We start from the raw sequence: 13,205 nt of genomic DNA, 5'->3' as shown, positions 1-13,205 counted from the left end.
CCCATTTTTGGTGTTAGTTTTATACATCCATTTCCTCTCTCTGAGATGATCATAAATTTTCACAGTTTGTGTTTACTCTGATAAATACATGTTAAGATCAGCTGGGCTTACAAACTATCATAACAAACAGACCATCTGATATGCATGTATACTTAGACTTTATAGCACATATTGTCATATCTAATAATACTGAATCTCTCATCTCTGTCTCTATTAAGTTATTTGATGCACAATTTCAACAATTTAAGTTCATATTTTGTTCTTTTCTTTACATTTTCACAATTAAAGACACAATGGTAGTGCACTCATCATCTGGGCAAGAGCTGGTTTTCTTAGCTTAATGATTCTGGCATTCAAGTGGAAATCTTCCATGTAATGAAGAATGACGTAGGCATAATATTAAAGTTGGGTAAATAAATAAGTTATCTATGAACATATTGATTATGTCAATTAATGTCACATAAAATAATCAATTAATCACAAATAGTGTTTCTGATTACCACTGTTTTTAATTATTCCAACTGTCCAATACTAGAAATATTGTGATTATATTTATTTATTAATTAAAGTTTTTCATCTTAAATGACTAGTGCCACAACCCAAGAAAATAATTAACTAATGGAAATAAGGGCTTCAGGTTATTAATATTTTGAATTATTCCAACTGTCCAAGTAATTGAAACATTGCAATTGTTTTTATTTTGTTAACTACAAAGTGGGCTATGCCCATTGTTGGTATTGATATGTGATTTGGAGCACTATAAGTTATTTCTTTTGTTTTCTTAAGCAACTCATCTGACAATAATCAATATTCTTTGTTTGACCATCTTGTGAAAATAATTGATTAGCAAATTCCACTAATCACCCAGTTCTACGCAACACAACATTCATTTAGACTGGTTGATACACACATGCATATTTGATGGTTTGTATAACATTTAATAAATTTTCCTGATATCTTGACATGCATGTATACATTTACATTTTGTCTTCATCATCACATGTCGCCTGTCTGGATTAGTTCATTTATGATCCAAATTTGGCATTATCTGATATACGAGTATTTGTGCTTGATGAATAAGTTTTATGCTCCTTGTTGGTTAAACCTAATATTCATTTCTTTGCCTTAATTAATACTTCATATTTCAAGTTTGATAAACAAGAAGTTTCATGCTATTGGTTGGTTGAACCCGAAGTTCCTTTTCTTGCTTTATTTAATACTTCTGTTCCACTCACATTCCATTCAGAGATTCACAGCATTTAATTGAGTAGATTGGAACAAGTGTTTTAAAAATATCTTTTCTAGGATTGTCATTTTTTAATTTGAAGATGCTCTCATTTTATTATTGAAAATAAAATCATTCATATCAGTAATCTGTCATGTACTGCATACGATTCTTATAAAATGGCAGTATTACAACTTTTATTATCTTGTTCTGAAAATTACTACAAACATTATCTTCAGAACTGACAGTAAACTGAAGTCTATTACGATAGTTTACTTTTAGTATCTCTTGTTTAGGCACCATGTACAAAAGTATATAATATTATACAAGTTGCTTTTGAACACCTGACAGTGTGAATTAATGGTACAGAGAACATTGACTCTCTATTAAAACTTCCTAATTACCAAGTCATAATTACACTACCAGAAATATAACTTGACATTCATAAAAACAAAATCTATTTGGCAACTGAGGTCACCCATCAAAACTGATAGTACCTTTATATCTCAATGTAGCTATTTAACTTAACATTTAAATAAAGTAAGAAAATAGCATACACACCAAATGATTAGAATAAATTAATTTATAATTTTACAATTATCAGAGAAAACATACTGGCATAGAATAAATATGGTTCTAGGTTTCCAAAATTTAACTAATGACACCTAATATTATATCTGTATGAGTTTTGTAAACAAAAATAAAACAATTCAACAAACTATACTTCCACTTCAGTTTTATGATAAAGAACTCCATTAATTAAAAAATGTGAATTGTTACATATGAGCATCATCAAAAAAAGTTGATTTGTAATTCTGTGACAAAGCAAATGTTAATTTTTTGATTTTGGATCACATACATACACACCACTTGAGTCAAAACAGTACTTTGCTTTTACACTTGTACACACGATATCATCTTGGCCAGAGATAATTGGAAGTTGTACATTTCAAGCATTAATGTAGCACTTTAACTCTTTCCAACTTTCTGAATTATGTACCACAATATAATCTTCTTATGTTAACCGAAACTGTTTTATAAATTTTCTGTGTTCTCAATAAAAATATAGCAAGTAACTAACAATGAATATTTAAAAGGAAAATTTATTATTTTTCAACATACAAAAATTAAGCCTGATGCTTATCCAAAATGACCTATACAGAGTAAACCATGAAATTTCAATTGAATATTAAAAAACAATACTTTAAGCAGAATAAAAATAATTCATGTAAGAAATGTGATTAAAATGTTGCAGAAATGCTTTGGATTTATCCCAAAATAATCAACAGGAGAGGGTATTTACAAGCCACACCAAGATTAACTTACAATGTTGCCTGCTGTGGTGTGTCACATAAAAAATACTACCAATTCACTGATCACTACTGCTGAAACTTTTTCCAACAGTTTACAGAAACTCTTCACACCAATCATGCAAACACTGGTAACAGTCTGTAGCTTGTTTACTGTTTGCACCTGCTACGTCTTTCAACCAATCAATAAATAGTTCTCTGTTTTTCTTTAGCACGAGAAATTGCCCAAGTACTACATATGCCTGCATTTAAATAGAAGACAAAAAATAATAGTAATTAAACACATTTATAACTATATATATGTTACTATAGTTAAATGAATCAGTTAAATTTAACATTATCTTTATTAACCATGTACAAAAAAGAAAAAAAAAGTAGATTTTAGTTCTGATACAGTGCAAGTTTATCAGAGAAACTGTCCAATGACTAAATAATGAGGTATTTTTTTAAAACAATGAACATAAAACTCAGCCTATATTCTAAATATTTTCTCAGCAATAAATTGTATTATATCACCAATATAATTTTAGGCTCAAAAACTGTGTCAAATAAAAATCCTATATGTACGTGGAAACATTTTTTTAAAAAGTAGACTTAAAAATAGATTTGCTATCAATTTTAAAATATTAATTTCTACTGGAAAAACATCTTGCGGGAGTAAAGAAATAAACTATATATGTGTATTAATGTTTAATCTAAACAACTTAATGAAAATGAACATTAGTCCCACTTCTCTATAATTCATAGAGGAAAGCTTCCCAATTCTATTTAATTCAGATGAGAATTGGCTTCACAACATAATGACTAGATTGTTGTAATACTTTTTAACTTAAACATGTCCAGACATTTGTACTGTTGTCTACCCAGAAGAAAGTTAGATGTAACATGATGTGTCATGTCTGGAACTCTCTCCAATGCTTAAGAAACATACAAAAGTCAGTCAAGCTAAAGTTAGTTAATGTGAATTAACATTAATTAAAAGGTTGTCGTTACATGGGCTAGACGCTTCATCATTCTTTTTAGTGAATAACCCACTCAACACAAACTATCACAATATAACTATAATTTGTATGTACAACGTTTTTATGCTTATTAATATAATGACTCAAGTGAACATCAAATATTGATAATTGTTGTTCTTAAACAGTATTGTTGAATATAAATAACATTCTTGGAAATAACAGAATATCACATATTCATGCTCAAAATATATTAAATAGTCTAAAAATTCTGAGCTTCTTGGTTTTAAATCAATTAATGCTTGTAAAATAATGATGATTTTATTCTTTGAGAATACCTACATATATATATATATTTAGAAAACTGTCAATGCATGTAGTTATTTAAGATTACAAAACTCAGCCACCATCTCAACTGTATATTTTGTATCATATATGATTCTATGCATTACCATTTTATGAAGCATGCAGTATGTTTAAAGATATCTAAAGAAATTATTTCCCTTTTGGCTGGTATTTCATGTTTTTTTTATGTTATGTTCTGCTACAGCACTTGAAGCAGCATCACACTATTGGATGGCTAATGATTCCATTTAAGAGCAATTGTATATAAACAGACGTGTCAGCCAATAAGAGAGGAGCATGACCTTTTTCAATCATTTTAGTGAAATACCGCTCTCCTGATTAAAACATATCAGCCAATAAGGGAGGAACATGACCTTTATCAATCATTTTAGTGAAATACTGCTCTCCTGATGAAAACATATCGGCCAATAAGAGAGGAGCATGACCTTTTTCAATCATTTTAGTGAAATACCGCTCTCCTGATGAAAACATATCAGCCAATAAGGGAGGAACATGACCTTTATCAATCATTTTAGTGAAATACTGCTCTGCTGATGAAAACATATCGGCCAATAAGAGAGGAGCATGTCCTTTTTCAATCATTTTAGTGAGATACTGCTCTCCTGGTGAAGACGTAATGGCAAAACATTGAGAAAACTAAATAAAATACGTTATTTTCTTAAGTATAGTTATTTATAATTATGGAAAATGTACAACAAAAATACTTCAGTGTGCATCATCAACACTTAAATGCCATAATATAATAAATTTTTCTCAAATACACTCGACAGACAACTTTTTTTCAACCTATTTCTGAATTCATTTTGAATAAGTAATCATCATGTAAAACACACTTCTCCACTAATTTTAAGATCATATAGTAACAATTTCTTCACTCAGATAGATCTTTAAATTTTGTAAAGGTCAGCATCAGGATCCAATCTTGTGAACCATTTTCATATAATATACAATACAGTTTAAACATTATCAGTTAAAAAACTTCAATTTCAAGTAAAAGTTACAATGTGCGTGTATATATATATATATATACACATAAACATATATATTCCTTCTGTAAAACTTGGCATGTTAAATTACCTTATCAAAGCCTTTGCTGTCAAGCCTCCTCCCTAATACTTCTCCAATTCCAGCTAGATCTGTTACTGCCTTATCTCCCATAGGCTCAGAAACAAAGTTTGTGTGTTTCTGTGACGTTGATGACATCTTTGAACTAGTAAATTTGTATTTCTAAAAACAGCTATGGTTCCGCTCAGTCCGTTTCCTTTCAACGGCCTAAAAGTAAAGAAGTTTTTACATGTAGAAAATATTACCAATATTCTTTTAAATAAATAAATACTTTACTACTATTTAATTTGTTTTAACAAAACATGAAATTCACAGAACAACAAAATATGACTAATGTACTTTATTCCTGGCAGTAAGTCCATATGTTATTTGCCAAAATCAAATCCTGTCTAGAATTAAATATTGCAAGTTTTTTCTTCTTATGCTTCCCAGACATTTGATAATAGATTTAACACCTTCAGCAGTCAAATTAATTTCTGTAATTTCCTACATCCTCCTCTTCAAACATCAGAAGCCACATTAGAAATTTTTCCAATCATTTCAACTATCTTCAGTACACAGCAGTTTTTGAGGTACATCAACTCTTTAACCAAATGTGTAACAGATATCGGAGAAAGAATGTTGACTGTAATTCCAAATTTGCGACATGTATCTACATGAAATGAGGCAAACTTTTGGTAAGATGTACAATTCTGTGGTATGCAAAAAATCATATGTATTATAAAAGTATCCATACTGAACGTCAGTCTGACTCAGACTTTGACAAGTCAGAGTGCAAGGTGATGTTCATGCAAAGAATAAAAATATTTTTGCCAATTGCACAGTTTGCATATTGCATAACACCTAGAACCTCTGAAATGCATATCTACAGTTTTTTTCCATATCTCTGTATATAGTATCTGGTATTTACTCCCCTCTATCACAAACTATCACTGAACTATGAATGTAGAGTAAAATAAATTTTTAATAACACTGATCAAATACATAAGACCATGTTGCATGGCACTCTGTAAAAGGCCGTGGCATGTGCAATTTGACCGCTACCTGTATACAGAAAGTTAATAAATTCTTCAAAGTTCAGAAAGTAGTCATATTTCACTGTAAAACTGGGCAATTAACTTGATTAAATCTATTAATTCCTTGAAAACAATCAACTACTCAGTTAATTGTTCTAATTATTACTATTTTTGATTATTCCAACTATACAAGTAATTAATTGAAGTGCTGCTATTATAATTTATTTTATTTTTCTTAATACTAATTCAAGTTTGTTCAATTTCAGGCTGGCATGGCCCAGTGATTATGGTGGTTGCCTTGTGATTCAAAGATGGTGAGTTTGATTCCGATTGAAATCAAGTATGCTTCCCCTATCAGCCATGGAGTGTTATATTTCTTTCTTTTGGAGTTATGACCTTTCTGCTACTGCCTCTAATTTTGAACTGATGAAAGGCAACCAGTCGGTAGCACCCATTGTTCATTCTTGGGTTACTTTAGTACTAATAAGGTGCAAATATATTTTTTTCAATTGTTATGTTTCTAGCTTATAATTGCATAACTGTATTCTTTAGTGTTGAATAAGGTATAAAATTACTATTTTTACCTTGTGTTTATAATTGAAAATTTGCATAACAATATTTTTTGTGCTACACTATAAATTTACTTTTTTTCTACATTGTGTAAGTGTTGTTTGTAACATCACACCCATTACTTTCCTGAATTCATGTTCTGGTGGAAGCTGTGGCAGGAACTAGCATGTCTCAAATCCACAACTCTCTGATCAGCAGGCAAACACTTGGAAGTGGTATTCTTTTAATACATTCAGCCATCTGATAAATTACAAATGTAAATGTACTAACTGATTTTTAATAAACCCCAACAAAATTAACATAGCATTAAAAGTTGCAAGTACCAGTCAATTTATTTAGTGCAATAACAACAACAAAAAACATGTACACAATGGAACCCCATTTTGTCACACCTCACAAAACCATGAATCTGGTTATAACACGATTACAGCTTGGCTTTCAGAGTTTGGTCCATGGTTTTGCACAACTACTACTACTACTCATTCTCTTCTTCAAAAATCTTTTACATATTTTTTATATATACATTTTATTTTTTCATCCAGACTAACTGAAAACTCACACTAAAAATAATGTCCTTTCTTATCATTAACAAAAAGTTTTAATTGTTTAATAAAACAACCTAACCACATACACTAACAATAATGTATGTCAAAAGACTCTAAGCTGATGTCTCAGACATAAAATATTTTCTAGATGAAGTTTGATATTTGTTCCTGGTAAGCACATGTACTTTATAATGTACAGGACCACGAGTACCTATATATAATGGGTGAATATAAGCAGATGGTTTATTTCATATTACACCTCTTGTCATTTAAAATTGAACTGAAATATCTGGGAGAATTTTGAGCATTGTGGAATCCACATATTTCAAACAAAAAGCATTCACAGTTAAGGAAAAACTCTATGCTCTGGACCAAATAACAATAAGGATACACCAGACACACCTTGCTTGTAACCTTAAGATAAGCAAATCCACCCTACAAAGTTGGATGAGGCGAGGGATGAAAAGTTACCGATACAACATGATCCTGCCGTTAATGCAGTTGCATTTTTTGGACCCCAACTATCACATCATAGTGGGGTTCCACTGAATATATATAAAATCTATAATAATTTTGTGTGAATATGCTACAATTACAATATAGCCTTCACAACATGCAATGAGAAATAAACGTGTAGTAAAGATAACGATATACCAAACTGTCATTTTGCTGATTTAAAACAATGGTTTATCTTACATTCATGGCAGTCTTATTCTTCTCTACCTTGTGAGAAACTAGTTTAGCATTATCGCTTCCTTTAGACGCAGACATCTGTTGGCACATAACCATTAAATGTCGTATCATTACATACAAATAAGTTGTCAATCATAATTTCCATGTTTACTAAAGTTTTGTGCAATCACGTTGCCTAACCCTAAACTATGATGCAACTGTCATGTGATATTGGATGTACATTTTCAGAAAATGGTCACACTCACAGAAAAAAACAGCATCAAGCTGTTATGGCAACCAAAATAAAATTACTATCAAAATATGCAAAAAAGCCTATTGCTTTAAATTACTGGTCAGTACAATGAAACCTAGAATACAAAAGTTAACAAACTGTAAAAATTATTTTAGTTTTTACTACATTTAAGTTCTATAGGCCATATCATTTGGAAACAGACTTTGTAAAATGCTGCACTGTTAATTTTTGGTAAATAATTTTGCAAAATTTTTTATAACATACATAAATTCCCAGTATTATATTGAAAATCTAAGTTCTAATATTTCATTATTGTTCGTTTGATTTTGTAAGTTATTTCAACTTCATTACGTAATTGTTAACAATCTATTGTTACAGCCCCCTAATTCATATACTTTTATGGGTTCACCATTATTAAAATCTTATATGCATGTACAAAAAAATATTCGGTTTACCATTGCCTATATAGTATATTGACTCTAGGCTTTAGTATACTATAACTAAGGCCTTGTTCGTCCGAAAGTAGGTAACATAGCTTCAGCATTCAATACTCATGTTCACTAGCACCTAACTATACGAACACAAGGAGTAGTTAGGCCTAACCGTTGATGTACGTTACTCTTTCACCCAATTATTATCTTTGTTTGTATCGGTTAAATTTAACGTTAGGCCTAATATAAAATTCTAGGACAGGAAATAGAAACAAATACTTAAGTGATAACATTACTAACGATAAATTAAAGTAATATAGAGTTAAATTTAATCATATATGTTAGTATATTAAAATTTGTTAACATTACCAAAGTATTAATTTAGTCTTGTTCAATGTTTAAACAACTCTACACGCATTAAAATTTGAAAACTTAGAAACACCACCAATTACCTTCCTTTACTGCTTTAGTCAGAATTTCTGACGTTCACTTTATTATTCATCCAAAAATATAAAATTAAGGTAACGTTGACACAAAAACAAAAATAAAATACAAAAAAATCACTGAATTCATGGGTTCCCTTTTATTTATTTATTATTTTTATATGATGAATTATACTGAATTTAACTATACTGAATTTAAACATTTTGTTTGTTTCTTTCGCGTTCCTCCTATTCACAATAACAGCGAATATTTTCTAGTCTATTTACTCAACGGTTATAACCGAAAGAAATTAAATATATATATAAGTTTTTAAGCGTCTGAACTTTAAACACAACGCAACATAAAAATTATTCTTGAAAATTTAACAAAAATTACATCTATATATTATAGTTATAAACACTGTTAATATATACACAGTATTAGTTTCATCATTAATATTAACATATCAATTAATACAACAACACGAAACTATATTTTAACAAACAAAAGGTATGTACTAGAAGCACGGTAATAATAAAAAAACCTATCAAAAACAAAGCCATTTCGGAATTTTTTCAATTTCCATCATCAATGTTAAAACCCCGAAAGGTTAATTGACAACATTCTAACTATAATGGTTAGAGACAGCTTGAATGGGAAATGAAGAAAAACTTTAATAAGTTTAACATAACAGCAAACGTACCTGATGATGACAAAACCTTGTGGAAACGTTGTACGTTTGCTGTTAAACTTATATTAAAGTTTTTCTTCATTACCCATTCAAGCCGTCTCCAACCATTATTAGCCTCAAAGTGGGTTCCTCGTCATCGAATTCTAACTATAAGATACTTTAACTATTATGTGATAATAAAGTAGCACAGCGGTATTTCTGCGGACTTACAACGTTAGATTCCGGGTTTCGATACTCTTGGTGGGCAGAGCACAGATAGTCCATTGGGTAGCTTTATGCTTAATTACAAACAAACATATAACCAAAAGCTAAGAAAAAAATAACAGATTTAAACGTTAACAATATAAATTAATGTATTGTTACGACAGCGGAAGTCACGCGACGCTGGTAACACGTGACGAGTTTCTTGAAGGATCGGGGGAACATCACGAATAATCCAATATTTGCTAGACGCAGTGTTATTTCGATGGCATTTCTTAATCTTTCTAAATATCCTGTGTAAAATTCTTAAAAGTGACTGATCTCCAGACAATAGTACAATGGCCTAGTAGTAATTTCAGTTCTCTATAGAACATTAGTAATGATTGTGTGTTGCCAGTAGCTTCATGTATTGATGTACGATAACTCATCAGTAATGTTCAGTGAAAAGTCTTGTTAGCACGTTCTTTAATGTTTATTCATACTTGTGTGTGTGTGTGTGTGTGTGTTTTCTTATAGCAGAGCCAGATCAGGCTATCTGCTGTATCCACTGAGGGGAATCGAACTTCTGATAAAAGCACTGTAAATCCAAGACTTACCACTGTTCCACCAGGTGATTTGATTTAACAGGGTATGGTTGTATATGGACCATATGTAATTTAAAAACTTTCATTCAGATGTTTATTCACTGGATATATATGTGTGTTTTTGTTTAAACAACCATTTTCGAGTAATTATCTTTCAGATTCTGATCATCGTCAGTATAATTGGATGACACAGCACATTCATCTCATTCCATGGAAATCTGATAGTGTCAACTATCCCTACCTGTGGAGTGTGGCTAGATTATTGAGAGAGGACTTTACCAACGTTTATACATGGGAAGAGAGAAAGTCGATATATTGAGAGTCTGTTGAAAATTCTTTGTTGCAATCTGGAATTGTTGAGATGCCCCAAGGTTAATTAACTTCCAGAATCGACTCTGTCCTGTCCATTTCATATTAACAATTATTATCACTGTAGTGTGAAAAATATAGATCTTATATCTAAATGGATGTATAAATAAATAGTTTTTACATGTTGTACTCACAATCTCTTTTCATTTATTCATCATGACACTTAGAATTAAACAACATCAAAAGTTGCTCTGTGCATTACCTAAAGCTACATGTAAACAGATTAAACGAATAATTGACAGAGCTAAAAATGGATTTATTTTGAGTACTTGTGAATGTGCTTTGAACATACAAAAGCAGAAACATAAATGATACAAGTCATTATTGAGAGTGTTGGTTGTCAAGAAAATATGAGATAGAAAATGGATGGATAAACAGTAAGTCATTCACTTATTATTTTTAGTTGTAGCAAAATTAATTACTACACACCTTAAAATATGCAGAATATTGGTTTTAATATAATTAAATCTAGACATTGATCATATGTGGAAGTGTAGTGTCCACGTTTGTAAAACTCGCATAAGATAAAATGGTGTTACCATAGCATGTGGTCTACAAAGATATTTACACTATAGCTTGTGGTCTACATAGATACCATTTTAACTTTTCGTTATTTGCAATTGGCAACTTTTATTATAACTATCACTTTTAAATGAATAATCTACAGAATACCATTACATAACATTTTGGGGGCAAATATAATCAGAATGAAATAAATTCCAACAATCAAAACTAGCACAACTATAACCTAAATTGAAGGACCTTTTTTTAAACATACAACTTATTAAATTATTATTATTTGTTGAAAAAACGTGGATAGATATAAATTATTTCCCAAGAAATTATGTTTAGTGAATCATTAAAATGGTGATGATGATAGTATTTATGTAGAACACACACTATAGTGTAAATATCTTTGTAAACTGCATGATATAGTAGCACCAATAAAACTATAAAAGTATGATATGTAAAATGAAATATTTTGTCTTGCATATTAAATTAGTACCAAAAATCTTTGAAATAATCACTTGATTTATAAAGAGTCAAATAGTAAGTTTTGATTATTTTATGATATCGCCATTTTAGGATGTTTTAAATATAAATGGTCAGGAAATGTAATTAAATGTAGTACAAATAATTTAGTGTTAAGCGTTCTTTTTCAGGACATATAAGTTGTCAGGAAATGTAAGTAACTATTAAATTAGTTATAAGCACCCCTTTTAGGATGATTCCAAAATAAATATCAAGAAATGTAATTAATTAATGAGTTAGTGTTTTATACCAACTATATTAATTATAGTCATGTTGATCAAATTTATGCTGGTCCCACTTTGTGGAACTATGACGTCTTGGTCGCCTGTCATGGTAGCCAAAAAACACATTCTCTGTTTTCGTTGAACTATTATGCTATAGCCATCTGTTTGGTATCGTCATGGCGGCCTAGCAATGCATCCTTAACAATGTGTTATCTGGTGACAATTTGTGGAACTATGATTTCATCATCTTTGATGGCATATTCCCTCCCCTTCCCTGGGTCCGACACACGTGTGGCGCCCTCTTGAGGCATATCATGCAGGTGGGATCCTAACTACTATTATTTTGTTCAGAAAAACACATCATATCTTCTTCTCTTTTACAATTATATAGAATATCATCAACATATCTCCAGCAGAAAAGTAGTGGAAACATAACTTTATTAATAGTCTTTGTCTCTATTCTCTAGGACGTAATTGCCCCATCAGAATCTGATGGTAACTGCTCTTGGTGGTGAGGCATCCTCCAACAGGGCATCTTAAGAGGGGCAACCAATGTCAATTTATCTGCTGATTCTACTTCTTCTCTGTTAGTGTTGTGTCCATTAGTGGCTGTGGCTGAGGAACTGGCTTGACACAACCACTGATGAGATTGTTATCTGCAATGTGATACCTGGTGTTGTTAAGGGTATTTTATCTGACTAAGAAAGCCCAAACCCTAAAGATCTTAAAGCCAGTCCAACCACCAATGCATTCTTACATTCACTGCATCAGTCAGCAATGCATATTCACGATATTGACAAGCTAGAATATAAAATACCTCTTATCTTTTCTATTTTCTGAAATATTATTATATTTAGTAAATCAACCAAGGTGGCCCCTCCAAACTCTTACATTTTTGGAAATACTTGCTCACTGCCCTACAAAGCAATGTAAACATTATTAATATCAAAAATATAAAAAACCTTGTACATTGTCATGTGTGATGAGTCAGATACATTTCACATAAGTTGGTATTTTAAACCTGAATGGCACCTTATGCGCACGTGGGTAAAACGGTCTCGGTCAAAGGCTTTTGAAGTTCAGCTGTAGAAGTTCCTAATTTTGAACTATTGATTAGAGGGAAGACAACCATCAGTCACACCCGCCGCCACAAGGGCTTTGTCCAGGACTGTGAACCGAACATAGGGATTCATTATCATTTTTATAGTATTGTTGCGTCAGCGAGGTCACGTGACTAGTATCACGCCATTCCTTCTCTCGAACCTTCGT

At 31.0% G+C, this 13,205-nt stretch overlaps 1 protein-coding gene across 4 annotated transcripts; it reads right to left on the bottom strand.

Annotated features, from left to right (window-relative positions):
* Positions 1–2,308: 2,308 nt before the first annotated feature.
* LOC106470668 (barrier-to-autointegration factor-like) lies at positions 2,309–8,889 on the bottom strand. 4 transcript variants are annotated; one of them, XM_022399307.1, is made up of 3 exons: positions 8,865–8,889; positions 4,938–5,132; positions 2,309–2,777 (listed from the first exon to the last, which is right to left on the bottom strand). In XM_022399307.1, exons 2-3 carry the CDS (start codon positions 5,061–5,063, stop codon positions 2,631–2,633), a joined length of 273 nt encoding a protein of 90 aa, XP_022255015.1. In that variant the 5' UTR covers positions 5,064–5,132; positions 8,865–8,889; the 3' UTR covers positions 2,309–2,630. The 4 variants fall into 4 exon arrangements, with proteins under 4 accessions (XP_022255015.1, XP_013786687.1, XP_013786688.1 ...); XM_013931233.2 differs by lacking the exon at positions 8,865–8,889 and adding an exon at positions 8,782–8,864; XM_013931234.2 differs by lacking the exon at positions 8,865–8,889 and adding an exon at positions 8,437–8,566.
* Positions 8,890–13,205: the final 4,316 nt, after the last annotated feature.

This window comes from Limulus polyphemus, unplaced genomic scaffold, assembly GCF_000517525.1.
Source record: "Limulus polyphemus unplaced genomic scaffold, Limulus_polyphemus-2.1.2 Scaffold4152, whole genome shotgun sequence".
Taxonomy (NCBI): Eukaryota; Metazoa; Arthropoda; class Merostomata; order Xiphosura; family Limulidae; genus Limulus; species Limulus polyphemus.
The sequence above is the reverse complement of the archived record's forward strand: the minus strand, read 5'-3'. Positions and strand labels throughout refer to the sequence as shown.

Coding starts and splice junctions, on each gene's coding strand:
- LOC106470668 (XM_022399307.1), bottom strand. CDS start 5,063: ATGTCATCAACGTCACAGAAACACACAAACTTTGTTTCTGAGCCTATG. Junction 2,778..4,937: donor ACAGCAAAGGCTTTGATAAG/GTAATTTAACAT, acceptor ATTTAAATGCAG/GCATATGTAGTACTTGGGCA.